Source organism: Vespa mandarinia, chromosome 10, assembly GCF_050613455.1.
Source record: "Vespa mandarinia isolate Hongniang chromosome 10, ASM5061345v1, whole genome shotgun sequence".
Classification (NCBI taxonomy): Eukaryota; Metazoa; Arthropoda; class Insecta; order Hymenoptera; family Vespidae; genus Vespa; species Vespa mandarinia.
This window is the reverse complement of record NC_140819.1, coordinates 1,285,764-1,307,500: the sequence shown is the minus strand read 5'-3', so window position 1 is coordinate 1,307,500 and position 21,737 is coordinate 1,285,764. Positions and strand designations below refer to the sequence as shown.

The following is a 21,737-nucleotide window of genomic DNA, read 5'->3' as shown; positions in this document are numbered from 1 at the left end:
GCTATTATCTTTTATGATGATCATGTACCGTTACGATTCCAAAGGAATAACATACCGATTATATTCTTTTTAGACGAACATTATTGACCGTTCCATATTTAACGAAATTAACGGACATGACATTGCAAGGGATAAACCGTGTGGCGAATAAATTTCCTTGAAATGTTTATAATTTTTCTACATAATTTAAATCATCGTCAATAAATCAGGTATGTCCTAGATATGATTTTATAATTTCTAATATAATTTATCGAAGAAAGAAAAATAAATCCGAGTAAAAATATAAAGTATGTAAGCAAGATTAATGCTCGCATAGTAGCGGAGAAGGTTATCCTTAAAAATTACAAAATTATATCCTCAGATAAATCAAGCGAAACGGTCGATCGTGTTCTGAAACTAAACGTTTATGTCAGTACTATTTTAGAAGGCAAACAAGATCGTAACTTTGAAAATGGTATTAACAAAATTGTTCAGTGAATATTACGCCTGATTCTATCCTATTAAAATGGATTTCATTGTACGTATATGATACTACCTAACAATAACCTTTTGATTTATGCCTTTTGAGAGTAACTTAACGATTAGTCCAAATGTAATCTTTGTTCACTGTTTAATTATTCTTTAGAATATTTGAACAATGACAAGTATCAATAGTAAAGATTACTAACTAACAGATGATGGTTTCATAAAAGCGAACATCAAAAACGTAAAAAATATCTTGAAACGGCTCTTGGTCCATTGTGAGAGATCGTGTGTGCCGTTATGAATCTCTAGTTATAAAACGAGTCCTCCGGTAGACCCGGGCACCGCTCTCCGAGCGAAGCGCATAACTGTATCCTTTCACGGAGAGTACGCGTACGTCGGGAGTACGAGAGGAGAGTAGGACTTTCAGTAAAAAAAAAAAGAAAGACAAAGAAAACTAAAAAGAAAAATAAACATCAGAAGAGATTGAGAAGTAGGCGAAATAAATGATGTCACGGGACGATATTTTTGATGTAAGAGACAATACTTTTACCAGAAAATTGTCTTGTGTTCTTTTTATGAAAAGTGAAATTAACAGGAGACTTCGAATATTTGAAAGCATGCTCATCAAAAACAGATAAAAGTGAAAATTTTTAATATTTCCAATTACTATAATAATAAAATATACGTATAATAGTCTGTTAAAATTTGTCATCATCACGGTATATTCCTATCTTTATATCTGAATAATTTTGTCTTATTATTATTTATCAAGAGGATCAACGAATAGAGATTCTACGATGAAAGCTTGCCGATAAGGATAGAACCAACGCGAGGATATTTTTTTTTTCTCGAGAGAGAAAGACACAATCGACTTTCGCATCGGTTGCGACAGTTCCGCGTTGATATTTGGTGTCGTACGATTCACGTACAAAGCGCGATATCATTGAAAGGATCTACTCGTACCATTGCTTGCATAACGTAGATCTTCCATAGATCGTAGTAGTAAAAGGTGAGAAACTATTCCCTCCTTCTTGAGGTTAGAAGAAGCCTTAACCGTAAGAGGAAGCAATAACAATTCGACTTTGTTTCCGCAGATCATCGACGAGCCGAAACGACAGCATTGCTCCTTGCCTTTGTTCTTTCAAATAGATTCTTCTCGAAAATTTGTGATGTATGGTAAACGCGAAAAGTCATTGTCCTTTGAATACACTGTGAACGAGCCTTTAGAAAATCCATCCGCATGGAATGCCGAGTCGCAGCGTGTAACGGCTATGGAATGCGCTAGTGGAAGTTCGATGTGCGTTCCCTACTCATGGTGTATGTACGTACGTACGCACTTGCGCGAGCGAGCGCTCGCACATACAAAACACACATATGCCACCGCGGAAAATTCTTTATTCGTCGTAGGAATTTTCGATCGTCCTTCGTATGTACTTTCAGCATTTATCCTTGGTGGATATACTTCGATACATTAACGATATATTACTTTCATAGAAATGGCGGGAAAATTTAAGATCATATACGATATGCCTGATTATTCCTCTTAAATAGATGAAATAAAAAGAGATCAAAAAGACGATGATAGAGTCTTTGGAAATGTTTGTAAAGATTTTAGGTGATCTACAGAAAAAGAAAAGAACACCATAACACCATTCTCGACTGCGTGAAACGCACGAAAAGGCTTTCAGCTTGAAGCTGCCGATCTCGAATGCGAGATGAGTCTGGCGGCATTGCAACACGTGTTTAACACCCACGTGATACGCTTACGGGCGTCGTCGCGGCGGCATCAACGAGCAGGAGGTGGTCCCTTCATGATTTATCGATCCGATCGATCCTCGAGCATGATGTCGTGCCGCGATCCAGATTGCGAGACTCTCGAAACTCCGACCATTCGTGTTCCGACTAAGGCTTGTTCTTCTTCCTACGTCTCTAGAGGCTGATTCATATTCGAATGTGAGAAACTTAAATATTAGCTATAAGATTAGAATAAAAGAATCTGTAGTTTGAGTCGTAAACGATAAAGCTCCCCTTCGGTGGAAAATAAATTATTCGACGAAATAAAATCTTTTCCTTAGACATAAGCTTCCTTTTGAAAAGTTATTCGAAAACCAATGGGAAGAAGGTAGCTCGATGTTGTTCGCGCTAAAAATATAACATCCAACGATAACTTTAAGTGCGAGTAGTAAAAGCTCAAGAAGAGGACACCGTAATCCATGAATGTTGTGCGACGAAACCGCAAGCATAAAATTGGCAATAAAGTTTACGAAGAGACATGTATACACAGATACATATATACATACATATATACATACAACATGCATACATATATGGTGAACAAGAGAGTTTCTTTTTCTAAAAATATCATATCCAGTCGCTCGTTTTGAATCGCTTTCGGCGCAACGAAAGAAAGAAATAACGGATGGTGGTCCGTGCGATATATCGAACTTTTGTAATCTTAAAATACAATCAATGGGCGTTACAAGAGACGGAACAAAGTTAATAGCCCAAGGCAATGTGTGATCTCGATTTACGATCGTTATGTAATTAATCAAGTTCGAACTTCAGTCATGGTATTTCTTTCAATTTTCGTTTCTCACTAAATTACCTACCAGACGAAACGACCGTGAACTCTTCTAATGGTTTATCATTGAATTCTAGAAAGTAGCTTGGACTACTTACCCACTAATGTAATTAAAACTCCTTTCTTGGAGATAGCTATTATTGCTGTTAGACCGATAATTAAATAATAAAAAGAAACTTATTCTCGATTGTAAAAGAAGGTGTGAATTTAAAGGTTCGTCAAATTAATTTTACCTTTTACTGATTTATATACCTCTAAACTCATTCACACTCACGATAAATGATCAGATAAATAAACAGAAATCGAAGGAACTGTTTGAGTTGAAATAATTCGATCTTTTAAACGATCTCTTTCTTTCTCATATTTCAGAAGAGAGAATTACGAACGTGAAGTCACGATCTTGAAGTAAAACAAAGGGTCAAACAAGGTTGCGTCTGGCAACCCTTTGAGGATGAATCGAGTTAGAGAGAAACGAATCGTTATCTCGTTGTGCTCACGATCGTTCGCGAGTCGATTTAATGGACCGTTCGCGGGCCGTTCACTCTGGTTACCGCAAAACGATCGTCTGCTTCTCTATCCTTTCTGTGGTGAGAAATCGCGAGGACGTTTCCGCGATGGAAGGCGCCCGATAAATACACACATTCCTACAAAACTCAAGAATAAATATCTATTCGAGATGTGTAGTAACACAGATCTCGTCGTTTCGCGGAAGCCCAATTAAAGCGTTATTTATTGTTTCGCGCCCTTTATCGAACGTTTCTCGAAAAATAAGAAGATTCGAATCGTGGCTTTAAAGATCCCGCAACAGAGATTGCCATCTGTTTTTCTTCATTTTATCGTATATCTTCTCTTTCGAAGATAACTCTTGGTCGAATTTTTTATTGATTTAATCGTCTAAGTGAAAATTTTATTATTTTACGTTTACGCCGTTAATGATTTAAAAATTTCATGTAACGTGGTTTCTTATTTAGAGTTGTCATTTCTTTAAGCATAATGAAATCACGTACAATGAAAATCTATATGAAATTCTCGTACTCGTATCGACGAATTATATCGAAAACAAGTAGGTACGTTTCATCGACGGACATTTCTCGAATTCTAAACTATACGATTCGATTTTATTTCCAACGAATGATAGGTGTAAGGGGCATTAACCGTGAACAACTCCGTGTATGATCGTGCGTTGATTTTAACAAGAGAATTCATTTATAAATTCAAACGTGATCGTAACGGTGAATGGAATCGAAAAGAAGTATCTCCGTTAAGAGAAGGGAAAAGGATAGAAAGAGAAATGTAAAAGTACACCTTGGTAATTGGCCGTTCATAATTAACAAGAATGATAATGACGAGACGATGGGCGATGATGATAATAATGACGACTACAGTAATATTATTCCGCATTATATTCGCTCGAGAAAGCACGATGCGCGCGGATGAACGGTGTTCTTCTCTCACAGATTTCAAAGTCGATCGACTGTCTCGAACTTTGCGCACGATTTTACACCGCTTATTTTGCGTCAAACCAATTGGATTTATTTCTGTTCTCACGAGCCTATTTCTATTTCAAATATATCCGAATTATTTGTTTGGAATTTATTCGCATAGAACAAAAATACATATACATATACAATATGTTAAATATCATATGCTCGTATATAAACAATAATCATTTAATTTTTCTTTTGTATATACAATTAATAAAACTATTGTTCAGATTGAAAATAACAAATGAAAACTTTATAATAACTTCAATTATTTAGTTGGACGTTTCTCGGGCGTCGTGTTCTGTCAATTTTACGAAATCAATTCCAACGATCTATTATTCGTCGCGTAGAAAATTCTCGGGCGGATCCGGATGCAATTTGTCGACTCATATAGGGCGGATTACTTTCATATTTACTTTCCAACAAGAGAATTCAGTATAGCGTCGGAGTGAAATTTCGCTACTCTCACGCGTCGAATGAAATTGTCACGTACTCCGTACTGTCCGCTTGGAAAACGAGAAAAGTATTTGGTCTTGGTACATACATACGTATAATGTCACATTCTGCATAAAAATACATGACATTTCTCGATTCCTTCCTTCTCGATTAGGAAGGTACTATGCTAACGGTAAGTCGATCGTCAGATAAGCAGAGCACTCGTCCATCACGAACAACAACGATAATTGGACATTCGAGGAAATTGGTAATTACAAAAAAAAGTTCGACGAGACGGCAATGCATCTGTCTTTAAATTGATAGCAATTGAAAGACTTTCGACTTTATTGCTTCGACATTAATCGTCTGATTGGACGTTGAAGAGTATCGTGCCATACGTAGAATACAAATGTCGCGATAAAATCGTTTATGTCGGCGTTATCGCTTGTAATTGTTCTCGCTGCTTTGCTTTTCGAATCGAAATTGTTTTTAATCTCATTAACTATGTATAACGAGATATTTACATCGGTAATAATAAGTAATGATACCACGATCTAACCGAGGGTTATAGCAAATGGAATATAAATGATGAAATTATTTAAAGCGCTCACATGTTATAGGGAATTCGATCGTTACGTTTGTTACAACGATCATTTGTCGAGGTACGATATAAATGATTTCGATACGACCGATGAACCTTTGAGGACATTCATCATCGAGCCATTCTAGCGTTCCATCGTTCGACTTATCAGAGACGTAATTAATGTTCGTTCATTAAGCGACCTATGGTAATTTGCATTTGGCCGATCTTTCGATCGCAATGCTCTGTGTAACGCGTTAATGAATCGTAAGATTCTCATAAGTGATCATGTAATAAAGTTTTTTTTTGAACTGCTCGAACTTTCGTACCGCTACTTACTCGATTTCCGGATTTCGTTAATTTATCTCATAAAATAAGGTTGCAAGCGTGATAAACCAGTTTGAAAGTTTACAAAAAAAAAATGAAGAAAGAAATTAGTACGAGTTCGTATGAAACACGAAGAAAATAAAGAATTAATATTGAAACATTTGTGTATAAGTGTCGTATCAACTAGTCAATAATTAATATCGATCAACATTATTCTCATTATCTTAAAGATGGCGAATGTAAAGTTAAGAATTGGCTGAAGCGCAATTATATCTAGATGTAATAAAAGTCATTAGAAGCGATCAGAAACGACCCCATACAGAGCAGAAACTCCACCAATTAATTAAACGGCGCTATTAATAGAAGCTATCTTGGTCGTACACGCGTTATAATGCATTCGTACTGTATAAAAGTTAGTGTAAAGAAAGATAGATGTTTTATAAAGGGAACTAACCGGTTGACTCATCGTTCTTTCAACCTAATTTTTATATATATATATACATATATATATATATATATATATATATACATATATATATATATATGTACATATATATATATATCCATACATATATAATCTAGTTTTTAATTATTCGTAATATTAACCGGGCAATTATTATTCGTTAATTAAGTGCGACATGATGATTTGCATCCTTGCATTCTACGTGGTCCATTCGATTTTTATAAGAGACGGAAATGCAAAAGAAAAAGAAAAAGAGAAAAAAATAGAGATAGAGAAAAAGATATAGAGAGTGAGTTGTTATTTTCTTTTCTCTCTTGCTCCGCTTTGAAGCAACGTCTCGCATCTTAATCTTCCTATACCGTGAGCAAGGATTCGCTCTTAATCGATCTCTCAGCTACTTCTAGTAGAAAGAGTCGTGATACGGTACGACTAACAGCGAAACGGTTTATTAGAATAAGAAAACATTAAATTGTACAGAACATTATGTACAATAGAAATTGGTAGCGACTAATACAAACTAGTATCTAACGAGTCTCATTTCAGAATCAGTAAGAAATTTCGCGGATAAACATGTCTTAGGAAAAGGATTATACTTTCTGATAAAGTCGGAAACAGTTAGAACTTACTTTTAATGTAGAAAGGATTCAGCATGTGAAAGGATTATGATGTTTATTGTATCGAACACAGAATTCGATTTAATTGACCCTCGTTCTAGGTTCGTTGCAGTCGAAGACTCGTATGTACGTATATATGTACGTATATATGTACGTTCGTAAAAAAAAAATGAACTAATTAGGAAAATCGAGTCCACATGATTTTCCTATTTGGCGATAGTAGTTTCTAAGAAACTTCATTTTTTGTTTCTTTTTCTTCTCTTTAATGAACGATCCAAAGTGAGGATATTTTTGAAGAGTACATCGAACCGATCAAAGTCTAACTGGTTCCTTAACACTTGCCAGTTTAAAATTCTTCAAAAATGCCGTTAAATTTTTTAGTTTACCGTTATGAATAGGATCGTTATCTTTGAAATATCGAATATTTATATCAGATAATAGCTTCGTTAACGAATCATATTACATATACATTATATTATGATACATTTATATTCCACAGATAATATATCTTTCGAAATAAAATTCATACAACCAAAATGGAAATAAAGCCTAAAAGAAATTGTCACTAAAAACTATTTCCATCTTGAGAAGACGAAGAAGGTAAAACAATGTTGGCGTGGATGACAAGGGTCTCTTCTATCCTGTCAACTTTTTTTTGTTACGCTCTCACATCACAGGATTTCTAGGATCAAGAAGAATGCTTTCTTCAAGAGTAAACGTTGATGATAATTATAATAAAAAAAAAAAAAAAGAAAAATAATGATAATAATAATAATAATCATAATCATAACAAGAGCAACAACAACAATAATAATAATAATAGTAATAATGAAGAGGCGATGATGTGCCAGAAATAGGCTACGTGACTTCGTGTTAAAGAGCTAAGGCATTTCTGTAATCGTCGATAATTGGCGCGTAAGTAACGACCGACGGCTTTTTTTGTTGACTTTTACACGCGAGAAAACAAATGCGCGCGCTCCTTCGCTAGCGCATGCGTTCACGACTAAACAAGCATGTGCACTATTTACGATTCATTGTACGTCGATGAAATGACGGTTTGTCTCGTTAAGTCTATTCTATCATTGAAAATGAAAAAGATGAAAAGAGAAAAATTCATTACTGGTTACCTCTAAAGAAAGAAAATCCATGAATGCCATTTCCTTAAAGGAAACACGTCAAAGAAGTTTTAATCGCGCAGGTCCCTCGAGAAAATTCTGTCGAACGTAAAAGATAGACGCGCGTACTACCCGCAGCATTGTTACGTTTTTTCTCAAACGAACAAAGATCAGAATCAAGAAAACGATTCTTACAGTTCATAGCGATAATTTCTTTATAATACACGTATTCTTAATTTGCAAACAGTATTAATCACAATAATTTTATCGAATACTAACGGTAAGATTTTAATCTACATTTATCAAATTAATCATTCATGAGACAACAGAGCAAAGAACTTGTTTTTATCATATTCACCTATGTATCGCTAACGCTATTTCTCACCCGTTCCGTACTATTGTTATACATGTTAAAGCAAATTTTATAATATGAATTGTTTAAAATAGTAAGAGAGAAAGAGAAAGAGAGAAAGAGAGAGAGAGAAAGAGAAGGAGAGAGAAAAAGAGAAAGATAGAGAGAGAAAGAGAAGGACAGAAAAAGAAAGAGAGAGAGATAGAGAGAAAGAGAAGGAGAGAGAAAGAAAGAGAGAGAGAGAGAGAGAGAGAGAGAGAGAGAGAAAGAAAGAAAAGGAGAGAAAAAGAAAGAGAGAGAGAGAAGGAGAGAGAGAGAGAGAGAGAGAGAGAGAGAAAGAAAGAGAAGGAGAGAGAGAGACATCTTTATAATAGATTTAAAATAGAAAATGAATCATCATATGTCTCGTCATCCCACAACTTTACCTGGATATCTTTTGGACGATGACACCAACAGGTCTAATTTCTCCGGAGACGGAGCATGTCGTGGTGGATGACATAAAAGAAGCCAAAGAGAGTGAACTTTCACATGAAAAGTTTGCCTCGTTTCATGACTCCGAATTCGACCGATCGATCGATCATCGAATTTAACTCTAAGTAGTCACACGATGTCTCCGACCAAAAACGTCTCTTGCGATCGACCGTTCTTCGAGACGGTCGGAGGTTTACTGACACTGGCGCTTCCACCTGCTTGTAACGCCAGCCAAGTTTACCCGAGTTTATCCCCCGATGCGTTACACGCGCGCGCAAGTAAAGTGTTGACTACGAGAGAAGGGACACAAAATGTAAGAGCATTATACATAGTCGATAATCAACCGTTTTCTTGTCATCCTTATCCCCTCTATTCTTCTTTCTCTCTCTCTTTCTCTCTCTTTCTCTCTCTCTCTTTCTCTCTCTTTTACTCTTGTATTAAGATGAATATAAAATAGATGTATATAGGATATACATCTGATGATACTTGGATGCTGGACCGACCTTCTCATGACGCAGCGAATGTTCACAGAGATCATTATCCTTGATAATCCACGTTCAGTTAAGAAGACAGCAATATCATTTCTTTTTCTTATATATCGTGTATAATGCTTACACCCCTTTCTTCACTATCTACTTTCTTTAACATTAGAAAATGAAAATCAATAAAGTATGCTTATGATAGATTTAAAGAAGTTTCTGCTTTTGTATTTATGATTAAATAAGCTAATTTACATTCTATAATATAAAAAAAATAACACTTATTGTTAGACATGGTCAACATTTTTATATTCACATTTTTATATTATTATATAGTTATTATATATAATTCATATAAATTTGAAAAGCATTTTGTATTTCTGGAAAGTAATATAAAATTATAAAAAATCGTTTTTCGTTTTTTTTTTTTAATATTTTGAAATTGTTTAAAAACAATTAGATAATACATTTTGTGGTTATAACTTTGATGTAAACAAAATAATAATCACTGACAATTTCCACTCGATTAAATAATGTTCTACTACTACTAACAATATTTCCATTGATCAATAAAAATGAATTTTACTATTGCTAACAGTTATTTATTGAATGGAAAAAAATTGCCGTTTATTATTATCAATTTTTATAAAATTAACATTTTTACTCAATTATTAAAGCAGTAATATAAATAATTAATAGTGTACTTGATCAGTAAAAAATTTGATACTAACGTCCAACTATATTAGTAATTAAAATAGAAATCTACTATTACTGACTCTTCCAGTGAAGAAGAGAATTACTATTACCGACTATTACTCTTTCAATAAAGAATAGAACTACTATTACTGATCGGAAAGGAATCTACTATTACCGATTTATAATAGAGGACGGTAAAAGTTTGTTATTATCAACCGAGTAAAAATGTCATTAAAACAAGGATCTACTATTAGCAACAACAGGTATGTAAGCTGATAAAATAGGAATCTACTATTACTTAACGAGCATATAGATCGGTAAGTTGGGGATCTACTGTTACCAATAGTGTTAATATTACCAATAGTTCGCGAGATAGGAATCTAATATTCTTAGAGATTTAATCAGTCGGCTAAATAGTATTCTACTATTATCGGCCATTTTCAAAATCAGTCGTTATAATAGGAATTTACGATTATTGAAAATATTTTAATTCTCTATAAGTTGTGCAGAAATACCTGAAAAATATCATATTATATTAATGCTTATTTGTTTTATTTAATGATTCCATTATTGTAGCTATAAGAATTATACATAATTCTTATAGCTACAATAATTATACATAATTCTTATAGCTACAATAATTCCTTTTTAAGTAAATTAACATTAGTATCTACACAGTTTTGATTATGTTCCTAGAACTCTCTATTTTGCTTTTATTATCTATTAATGACGATGTTGTGTTCATTTAGATTATTTTAATTTGAATATAAGGAAATGTTTAGAAGTGTAAAACGTATGATATTTTTTCGATATTATCGATAAGCTACAATGTCGTATTAAATTATATTAAGATCTTGTAAACTGGAACGATTTATGCTTACCACATATATATAAAATCTGTATCATTTATCAATTATATTAATATGTAAACAACTTATCAATTGTATCTCAACCAGTATATAAAAATAATTTTTCTTACTTTATCTTGGCCGATATGTAGCACATTCTTATCAACGTTAAAACTAACCAAATATTGAATCGAAGAAATCTTACCTGTCGAATCCAAGGCTGTCCTGTCGGTAAGCACAATCGTTGCAGCCGCTGCATCTTGACGACAGTTCTGTTTCTCGATCGATATCATCGCAATGACTTTGAGTCTTTCGATGATCAGCAACCATAGACCAAGTACGATGAATGAGATATAATAAATAGAGCGGTTTATTGCGTCGACAAGGTTGCGATCTTGAATTTCCCATTATATTTAAACTTATTTGATACCTTGTTTAATAACTTTTTTATCTTCCCTCAAGGAATCATGTAATAAACGGTATCATATATTTCGTTCGTTGAATCCGCACATTTGTAATTTCAATTTTAATTGAATAAAAAACTATATCATTCCCTTTACACATAACATACTACACCATGGAAGATTTTACTATTCTACTAACACGACAGCATGACTCGATCACTGGAGGTCGTGGGATCTTGGGATTACAGAATAGTATGACTGCAATAGCACTGACCTTGAAACGTGCTCTTTTGTTTGGTATACGTAACACTTTCCAATGTAATCACGTAGCAATCATTTTTTAATGTTTGTTTACACCGATCATTTAATATAACTGTTCTTTTATATTCAATTTTCTTTTTTTCGAAACACATAATCTATATTTTAGCACGTTATGTATATTATTAAAGAAACAACACATGTTTTTACAAAACAAATTTTCTTGGAAGAAAAAAGAATTATTATGTATATGTGTATGTGTTCGTATGTATATATGTGTGTGACAACGTTCGTTCACACGTTTTCCTCATGTCCTTTTCGACGAGGTTATCGTAATTCTTGTCTTACATTGTTCTTCTCCTGCAATAGTGTTTACACTTGCGTAATTACAGGTCGAGGCAACGACTCGAAAGTAGCATTTACGGAACGGCGAGTGCTGCACTTCCTCAAGCAGCGAAAGGACTAAAGTCGCGCTTTTATGAACCGAGTTTATTAAGATATTGCGCATAGGACGTCCATAAATTATTCTCACGATTCGTACGTGGGAACGTTATACGTTCATATAATTTCATAGTTTCATCGTGAGGCCCATTCGTGAACACTCCCCAAAGCCATACGACTTTCTTGCTCATCATTATTCACAAAGAAAGGAATCATGATAATATCAAGGTTCTTCTGGTTTCCAATTTTGCAAAAAAATTTCAAAAAGATCAAATATCGAATCTTTCTTTAACCAATCAATGTTTCGTAATCAATTTATCTTATCGTAATTGAAATTAGAATTTCTCGGGGAATGTGGACTCGTCTGTGGAATTTCTCGGCTTTCACGGCGAGGCACTTCCTACGTATTCCACTCTCTAATTCAAGCCCATCCTACGGGTTTACGAAGACATAAAGCATCGTGCGATCCGTCTTGTCGTTCGTCCGTGAAAACGAGCAAAAATCGAATCAACGTTTCCTGTAATTTAATTTTACATATCAGGATGCATCGTAATTTTCTTTTATAAAACGCACGTTTTCTTTTTCAACTTATTTCGAAAGTTTCCAATGCTTTTTCCGCGATTACGGTATTTTCTTTCCTAAGATGACAAACACCCGCACTTTTATTTCTTGTTCGATAGACGTCTTTCTGTAGAACCGGTGGCAACATACATTCAATTTTCTTCCTTTCTCCGTCGTCGTGAACGAATTTACACGTCGTTATTATACACTTTAGAAAAAATCTCCGTTAATGTCGTTAGACGCGAAAATATGTCTTCGTTCTCTTCGTTGTCGTTTTCGTCGTCTTCGTCGTCGTCTAACAAACGGATTCCCATACTTTGTGCAGCAAGTATGACGACGCTCGCTTCTTTCAAGCGGTCCTACATCCTGTCGCGCGCGCGTCAGACACAACGCGAGGTAATCTTCGTCTACTTCTTCTTCTTTTTTTACTTCTTCTTCTTATTCTTCTCCTTCTTATTATCTTTCTTTAACCATAGATTCTCGTGCTTACTTTACGTAAGTTACTACTTGTATACTATAGTTCATTTTGAATAGCCTACATCCTAACACTATATAATATATATATCGATATATGTTACTTATCTTCCTCTACTCTTTTTTATTTTTCTACTTTCACGTTATGACCATCGGAGAATGGAAAATGGAATAGTTAAAATCGTTAAGGATATACTTAGATTACCGAGCGCGATCATTAATCTTTCTCAGCGATCAATCGGAAATACATTGAACGGAAATGAAAATAATGAACTTAAAACATGCCGGTAATTTCGATCATTATTTCGTGCTCGAGTCGTCTACTCGTAAATATATATTTATTAATATAATAAAGATCGTTATTATGAGAACTCCAAGGTTGATTAGCGTATTTGTTTTATTAAAAGATAATTCCCAAATGGATTAGAAATGGATCGGCTTTCTCGATGGAATGACAATCAAAATAGAGGACAATAACCTTGATGTTAGACAATCGACAAACGAAATTAAAGACACGGTTAGCAGAGAAATTGCCTCACATTATGTTGCGGTGGCTGCATAGGCCGCGAAACCACATCGAACGTTGTAGCCGTGAAAATAATAAATTATTCCTTCCAGGAAAGCCCACTGATCTACTGACACGCGAAAAATTCTTCAAACCGTTATATATTACGCATCAAGAACGTTTGTAAGAGTGGCTAAAGTTATTTTTCCATAAACTTATCAAATTGGATAAAAATAATGCCGACGATACACCAATACGTTCTAATTTGTTAAACATCCAACGAAAATGATAAGTAAATATAAGATTAACGTATAAAATATCAATTGCCAATATTAATGAACTCGAGATATGAATTAAAACTGTAGTTTCGAATTAATACATTATAATAATAATTAACGATAATTACAACTTGATAACTCAACGAGAAATGTTTACGTTTACATAGGCTATGATTTTTTCGACTACACTACGCTTTCTCACGGTTAATGACTTACGCTAACAACTACATAATCGTAGAAGAAAGCTTTGAAAAAGACACTTTAATTCGATGTTAACATCTATGTGATTTCTAAGAAGCTGCAAGCTAATATAAATCTACTTGATTATACATTAATCACTTTTTATACTATCTCCTTTTATAGCATCGCAATAAATCCCAAGATATTCATAAAAAGAAAAGAAAAAAAAAGAAAAAGTAAAAAGTAGTAATTACAAGAAATCGTAAAACTTTATTATAAGGTAATTTTAACGAGGGCCTCATTAATTCCATCGATGAAGCGTCATACCGACCGGTGAATATGCTTTCTTCCCACGTAAGACGAATGGCTAGGCAAATCCTTGAGGTAAATCAGAAGCCGATCCACTTCGCACGTTCTCACTCTCGCGAGAATTAACTCGCTTATCTTCTCGCTCGAAAATGTTGGTAAAAAAAAAAAAATAAAAAAGTGAAAAATTTTTACTTATTAAAAAAATTTTTAACGATATATCAACATCAAAATGAAGCAATAACAAAAATAAAAACACGAACAGTTAATCTCTAAATATTATCTTTGTCACACCTCACGAGAATCTCGTATAATAAATGTTGAAAGGTAAACATCTTTGATATCTCTTTCTTTCTCTCTCTCTCTCTCTCTCTCTCTTTTTCTTCCTCTCTCTTTCTTTCTTACTGACAATTCATCCTTTATCCCATCTCATTCTCTAAGAAGGCACTTGGCTCGATCGTGGAGCCGGTATTTTCTCGCCTCGAAAGGACAGATCTTTGAAGAGTCTCTAGAGATCAGATTTGACCTTTTGAGCCCGTCGAAAAGTCACGCGAAAGAGGAGTAGCTCTCTTCGAATAGGAGAGGCTCTCTTGAGGCATTCACCGTGCGAGTTTCAAGAGCCGACTGTCGAGCCGCAAATGCCCGAAGGTGCACGTGCACACACCGTTGCCTCTCGTCGTCGCCTTCTCTCTTTCTTTCTCTTTCTGCTCTTTGCTTCTCTCTTATTCGCCAAAGCCGCGAAGAATGCTTTTTCTTCATCTTCTTCATCTTCTTCATCTTCTTCTCCTTCTTCTCCTCCTTTTTCTTCATTTTCTTCATCTTCTTCTCCTTCTTCTCCTCCTTCTTCTTCATCCTCTTCATCTTCTTCATCTTCTTCTTCTTCTCCTTCTTCTCCTTCTTCTCCTCCTTCTTCTTCTTCTTCTTCTTCTCCTTCTTCTTCTTCTTTTAACTGGTCGTCCCTCGTCGTTCACCACCTTTCAAGCAACAGCGAAAAGAGCTAAACTCTCGATTCGAATCGAGATCTTAACCTTACGATTTTGTGTTTTATTGACGATCCGTGCGTGAACCAGATTTTACTAGGTCATCTTCGCCCAGGGACTCAAAACCGGCTAAATTCTTTATCTTGGATATTTTTTTATGAAGTTACTCTTTAATATTTTTCTCTGTCCTTTTGATTCTTTTATATCTCTTTTTCGATACTATGTGATCATGTGATTGAACGTTATCATATATAGTTGATATTGTTTAATAAATTTTTTTTACTAATTTTCCAATTTTAGTTATTGTTACGTCGAATAACATGTTTGATATAATTTAACCGATGTAATATTATATAACATAGAAACTTACGTGGTACATTAAACAAATGGCACGATGCCGATAGTGAACAATTTGAAACGGGATCATAACTCATTATTGAAATTATACATATCATACTATTGTTAGTCGTTAGCGAACGTTATAACTTCGAAGATGTTCTATGGAGCAAATATTTTTATGAATTTACGTTAGAATGTATAATCTTTGTATGTGTATATGTATACCTTAATATCTCTGTGACTATAGTTCGAGTATTTCGCGAAAGTTAGTGAGGTTTGCTAATGAGATACAATCAAGTACCGCTTGAAGAAAGATATCAGTCACGAATATAACTTTCGAGAAATTTTAACTCTATTTAATGACGTTTAACGAACTAAGAATGTCAGATAAGAAATTTTCTAGATCGTTGCAAGTTACTTTCATTAGCGATCGCATTTCTCATAGCTCTTACAATATCGGGTCTATAATCAATAAAAATTCTAAGACATTTGAAGAGAAAGATCGATGGTTAACTTCTGTAATCGACTATACAGTTACAACAGCTCTATCAAGATACCAGAGACGTCTCGATTAATCGTGATAGATTATCTTCGACCGATCAAGAGCAAAGAAGATTATTAGTTTCCTAGGTGCGATTTGGTTCAAATGATAAGTTAGGTTGTTCCCTCCTTTTATCTCTCTTTATAGGCTATATATTTAAAGTTTTAAAGCATTTTACGTGCAAATTTGCGAACAAATCGAGCGTGGGTCACGTTTTACGCTGGTTAAACCAAGTCTCTAAGCAGATACTAATGATCAATGTAAATCTTAGTTGAGGATGGCTTCGGGTTTTACAAGCTGACGGTTTTTTGCAATAAGTTGAGTCAACTAGTCGTGGAAAACCGAAGGACCGAAGTCTCGTCTCGTCTATCTTTATCTTTCCCTCTTATTCTCACAGAACGTTCGGATTAAACCTCACGACTAGCTATAGTATGTACTAAGAGAAACGTGGAATCTTCTCCAAGGTACTTATGTGTGTGTGTGTGTGCGTGTGTGCGAATGCGCGCGTGTATCTGAGACCCTAGGAAAACTCCTACGATCCAGAGACGATTAGGCTTACGGCTGACCTGAGATAAGCGTTCACACTCGTGTATCATTCTGTAAGAACTAACGTAACTTCCGGGTGTCTGCGAGATCTTCAGAGAACAAGGAAGTGCCGTAGAGGAGGATATGCTAATGAGCGATAAGACCAGTTTTCTAACAATTCTAGCGTCACGCCTTGGATTCGAAACATCATTCAGAATTTCGATCGAATTTTAGACGTTTCGAGATCGTGTCGACTAAATGACTAAAAAATGTCACGAGATATCTCCGACTTTGTAATACTTTTAAAGCGTTTACTATACAGAATGAAATAGATAACTATTCCCAAGTGAAAGAACTTTCTATTTTCTATTTACAGAACATGTTGGGTTTGAAATTATTCAGATGAAACGGTTTATCTGATTTTTGTGAAATTAACTCCTAAATCATTCGTGTGAACTGATCACTAATATTGGATATAACAATTTAGATTTTATATATATATATATATATATATATTATATCTAGTATATATCTATTATAAATACATAAAAACAAATCTTTTCTTTATTTATCAATAGAAAATTATGAACCAATCGGTAGTATCCCACACTCATGGTAATTAATTTGTAAAATTTACTAATACCAGTAATCATTTTATGTGATAAAACAGATGTTTGTCAAAGGTGACCATAATGGCATTTAGCGTATTAATGTGAAATCGTTTAATATTTCTAGAGACAGTAATGTCATTATCAATTTGTCAATCGTAAGAAAATAAATGTAGACACAGAATGGCTACGACATTGCAGCTTTCTCAGTGAGTTGACCAATTGTAATTTAACTCATAAGAAGAAAACTTAAAGGGAAACGTGAGCAGAGTGAGGAATACAGTGCAGAGCTTCCTGATGATTGCGCTCGCAGGAGCTAGAATGCATCTATGTAACTGAAGCAACTCTAGTGGGTCAGATTCACGCTTGACCTGCCTTGAACGGATACTTGTAACCATGTATCAAGCGCCCAAGAGCACCGTTCCTTCCGGATGCTTGTGCAATGTCAGGAACAGGAAAGTAAAAGATATGATAATTACTTAGGCCCGTCGAAACAAATCGTCGTCGCGTCGAGAACTCACCGAAGCGTGCTAAAACGAGCGAAGCAAACCAAATCCATTTCCGAATCAAGAGAATACGCAACAGATCGCTGATATTATGTCATTCCACGGTGAAACGGTGAGCCGAAGATATAGATAGTTGGATTATTGGATAATTAAAGCGTAATGCTAACGAGATTTATGTAACGAGTCGGAACTTCACAAGAAATCTTTCATTAAATAATGCTTTTTGTTTCTTTTGAGAGGAATATTAGTGAATATCCATGATTGATTTTCTTAAAAAATTTATCATTAATTCGAGCGAAGTTTTATCGAAACCATTTTATTACAATATATTTCTTTCTTAGAAGGAACAAAATAATTATACGATACATGTTGAAAATCTTATAAAAATATTTACTTTATATATTTTGTTAAAATATTTTATTAAATAATGTTTTGTTAAAATATATATATATATATACAAAATATATATACAAAACCCTTAATCTCAATCACAGTTTAAGATTTCCTATTATTAAAATGGTAAAAATCGAAAGTTTGTTACTGGCAAAGTTTTTTATAATAAACTCATCAAAGAAATATCCCTTAATAATGGATAAGAGGGGTGAACATGTAGAAGCGAGGTTAAAATTCTTTGGGAAAATTGCACGACTAACGATACTCGTGCGACTCACGGTTTTGCATCGCGATAACCTCGCGCATCATACATGAGATTGTGGTCTCGGATTGCGTAAAGGTACTTACACCTACCAGAGAAGGAGAAATCATCTACACGCGTCGACACGTGTTCTATGTTTCCACACCTATCTCTTCGAGTTATTCTATATTAATACATAGATATGTATATAAATTGTACAGTTGTTTTTCGTTTAAACCAGGGATTATTGGCGCTTCGTAATATCAATTGAAATTGCATTGAAAGATGTTGAAGCTTCGTGATAAAATATTTACTTTCTCGGTGATTATGATTAAAGTGATTTCGATTGAGAAAAGTGTATAAATTCATTTTCACATCGATATGCGTATGTACAGTTTATGATGCGATAACTTGTTGAATGGAAAATTATTGAATTTGCATATGAAAGAGAAAATCTAAATTTTTGCTAGATGTTTATTTTAATTTCTTCTTTTTTCATGTTTCATAAGTATGATAAAGGTCAGTGAACTTTTGTTATCTACCTGTGGTTTCTAACGATTAGATCGTTTTTTCAAGGAAACGTGGAAACGTTAGAAGTAGAACACTTGTCCGCCGTCTTTCGCCGAAGGCGACTAATTAGTCGAGGTAAGGAAAAAGTTGACACGACGGGATCCGAATAAAGTGGGACAATGTCATTGGTATATACGCACACCCGATATCAAAGGACGCGTCGTTTGACCCCCATAAACACTTTTATCCATTAACTTAACGCTCATCATTCGAGAGCGATGCGAATGGACGATTGTGCACCACCATGAATAATTTATTCTCTCGTCAATACGTAACTTCGATTCTGAATGGAGATGCATTATGCATATAGCAGAACGTTCGGAGTCCGGTTTGGCCGGACGGGAGTGATCGAAAGAGAACCATGTTGGAATCGAGGAAAATAACGGTCGCATAAGCCATTAAGAATAATTACGCTTTGCGTTTTTTATCTTCTACATTCTTTCTGAATCTATTAATCAATTTGAATGTATCCTCTTTCTTGAGAATCTGCCCACCCAACATGTCCCAACTTAATATCATAAGAATTAAGCAAAATAATTGAGCTCGTCGTTATTCCTAAGTCTTTAGGAATATCAAAGATATAAAAATAACTGGTCATGCCGTGGGAGTGCATAACTTATTAGTCAATTTAACGGTCGATGTCAAACGTGACTACATATCGAGGACTCGAGAGATTAGGGATTAAACGGAAGATAAAAAGATATGGACGAAAAGATTTAAAAAAATATAAAAAAAATAAAAAAAAATAAAAAAAGAAATGGAAGAAAGAAAAAAGTAGAAAGAAGAAGGAAGACTCGAGCAACGGTACCATTCGATTTAAAACCAAAACTCAATGAAAATCTGATGGCAGAAAAGTCGATCATTTCCTATCTTTTTCTTCCGTTAACAGAAGCTAAGGTCAGGGCTTGTAGTACATACATAGATACGTGTGTACTAGAACCGTATGGATATCGATTCGGAGCAGGTGATACGAGTTTCTTCTTCCTGTGTTCTATCTACGTGTGTTGCTTGCAGCCTACCGACAACCGCAATTACGGTGCTCTACAGTTAAGGTCACTAAAAAAGGCTGTCGGGATCTCGGGTCTCGTCGGTCCAGTTTCTAAGCGTTAGATCACTAACGCGAATGCATCTCACGTCCTTTCTACACGAGAAAAAGAAAAAGATGGTTGAAGAAGAAGAAGAAGAAGAAGAAGAAGTAGAAGAAGAAGAAGATGATGGAGGAAGAGGGAGAGGAAAAGACGCGTCTGCAACTCGTTCTTTCTTCCTCTTCTTCTTTCTCGCTCACGGCTGCGTGCCTACGCCCAGTAAGGCTGAGTCCTTACACACAGTATCGCATACCGTTATATTATTTATACCGAAGGCATATATTTTGCCTATGCGAAAGCCCTCCCCCCTCCCCCCTGCGCCTCCCCCTCCCCCTTCTCCTTCTCCTTCTCCTCCTCCTCCTCCTCCTTTTCTCCATCTTCTTTTGCACACGAGAGAACTCGCCTTAACCTCGATTCATTATGGAGCTTGACTCTAAGACTTTCCAAAAGGATTACATTCTCTCCGATCGATGACATAATGATGAGAGATAATCTATTGCCTCTTCTATTTGTTCAAGCAATTTCTCTTCGTCATACGATCGAAAGTCGGAGAAAAACGAACGATCGTTTTTCCTTCGAGTATCAAAACATTTAGATTAATTTTGACAAACAATTTAACAAATGTGATATAACAATAATGATAAATGGATATTTCTAAAGTTATATTGGAGTGGAAATATAAATTATTTTAATATTTAAAAAAAGATTAACACTCATTAAAGAGAGAGATACTTTTATGATACCTACATCAAATATCAGTCGCGATAATAAAACTACAACTAACGATAAATATTATCAGGTTTAATTTGTTTATCTCGATCAATGGTTCATACTGTCTTTCGATCCGGTTTCGAATGTAGCAATGGAAAGATATTTTTCAAGTAACGCGAGTAGTAATATACAGTTAAAAATTGACGTCGTAAATTATTGTAACGTGCGAAAAATAAATTTCTAATAATGAGATTGTGACAGGGTCATGAAAGCATTAGACTCGCTTTTACGTATCTCTACGTTCGTTCAGGTTTCTTTACGAGCTTGCCGCGCCTCGTTAAAAAGCCCTTTGTCGCGCGCCACCGACGTTTAATTACAGCGATCTGTTTTATCAACGTGTTCTCGTACTACGTACCACGTTCTCGTGCACGTGATTTTTTCCTTTCTCGCGTCGATGCTCGATAATTGCAATTTCCGTTTAATGACGTCCTCATTCGTACACGGTAATAGGAAATCTAAGCGATTGCTGTCGTGTCAAGTTTCAAGATATAAATAATAAAAGGACTGATATAATAAATATATCTTATTCGATTCGCACTTCGAGAAATATTAGAGATAGAACATTGCAATAAATGATGTTTAAAAATTTTGGTAACAAAAAACGAAGGCTATATAAAATTATTATTATACATTTAATATAAAATCCAAATGGAAAATCATTGAATAGTTTCGTTAAGCTGGAGTATTAATTAATCTGGAGTATTAAATCCTACTAATTAATTGAGATCATAATTATCATAATGAAAAATAACACATATGTATTTGTTGTATATACAAAAAGTATACAAAAAAAATTAACTAAATGGTCTGTCTAAATAAATGATCATTCTGTTGAATGTATATATATATATATAACTAATT

General features: G+C 34.6%; 1 protein-coding gene across 2 annotated transcripts in view; it reads right to left on the bottom strand.

Annotated features, from left to right (window-relative positions):
- Positions 1-13,858, bottom strand: part of mwh (multiple wing hairs) — a 40,385-nt gene extending 26,527 nt beyond the window's left edge. The window contains exon 1 of one of the 2 annotated variants that reach the window (XM_035873311.2): positions 11,116-13,858. In XM_035873311.2, coding sequence (XP_035729204.2) covers positions 11,116-11,318 — 203 coding nt within the window. In that variant the 5' untranslated portion in view covers positions 11,319-13,858. Of the gene's footprint in view, positions 1-8,841; positions 9,105-11,115 lie in introns of those variants that run through there. The other variant, XM_035873313.2, reaches the window with a different exon arrangement.
- Between the last annotated feature and the right edge of the window lie 7,879 nt (positions 13,859-21,737).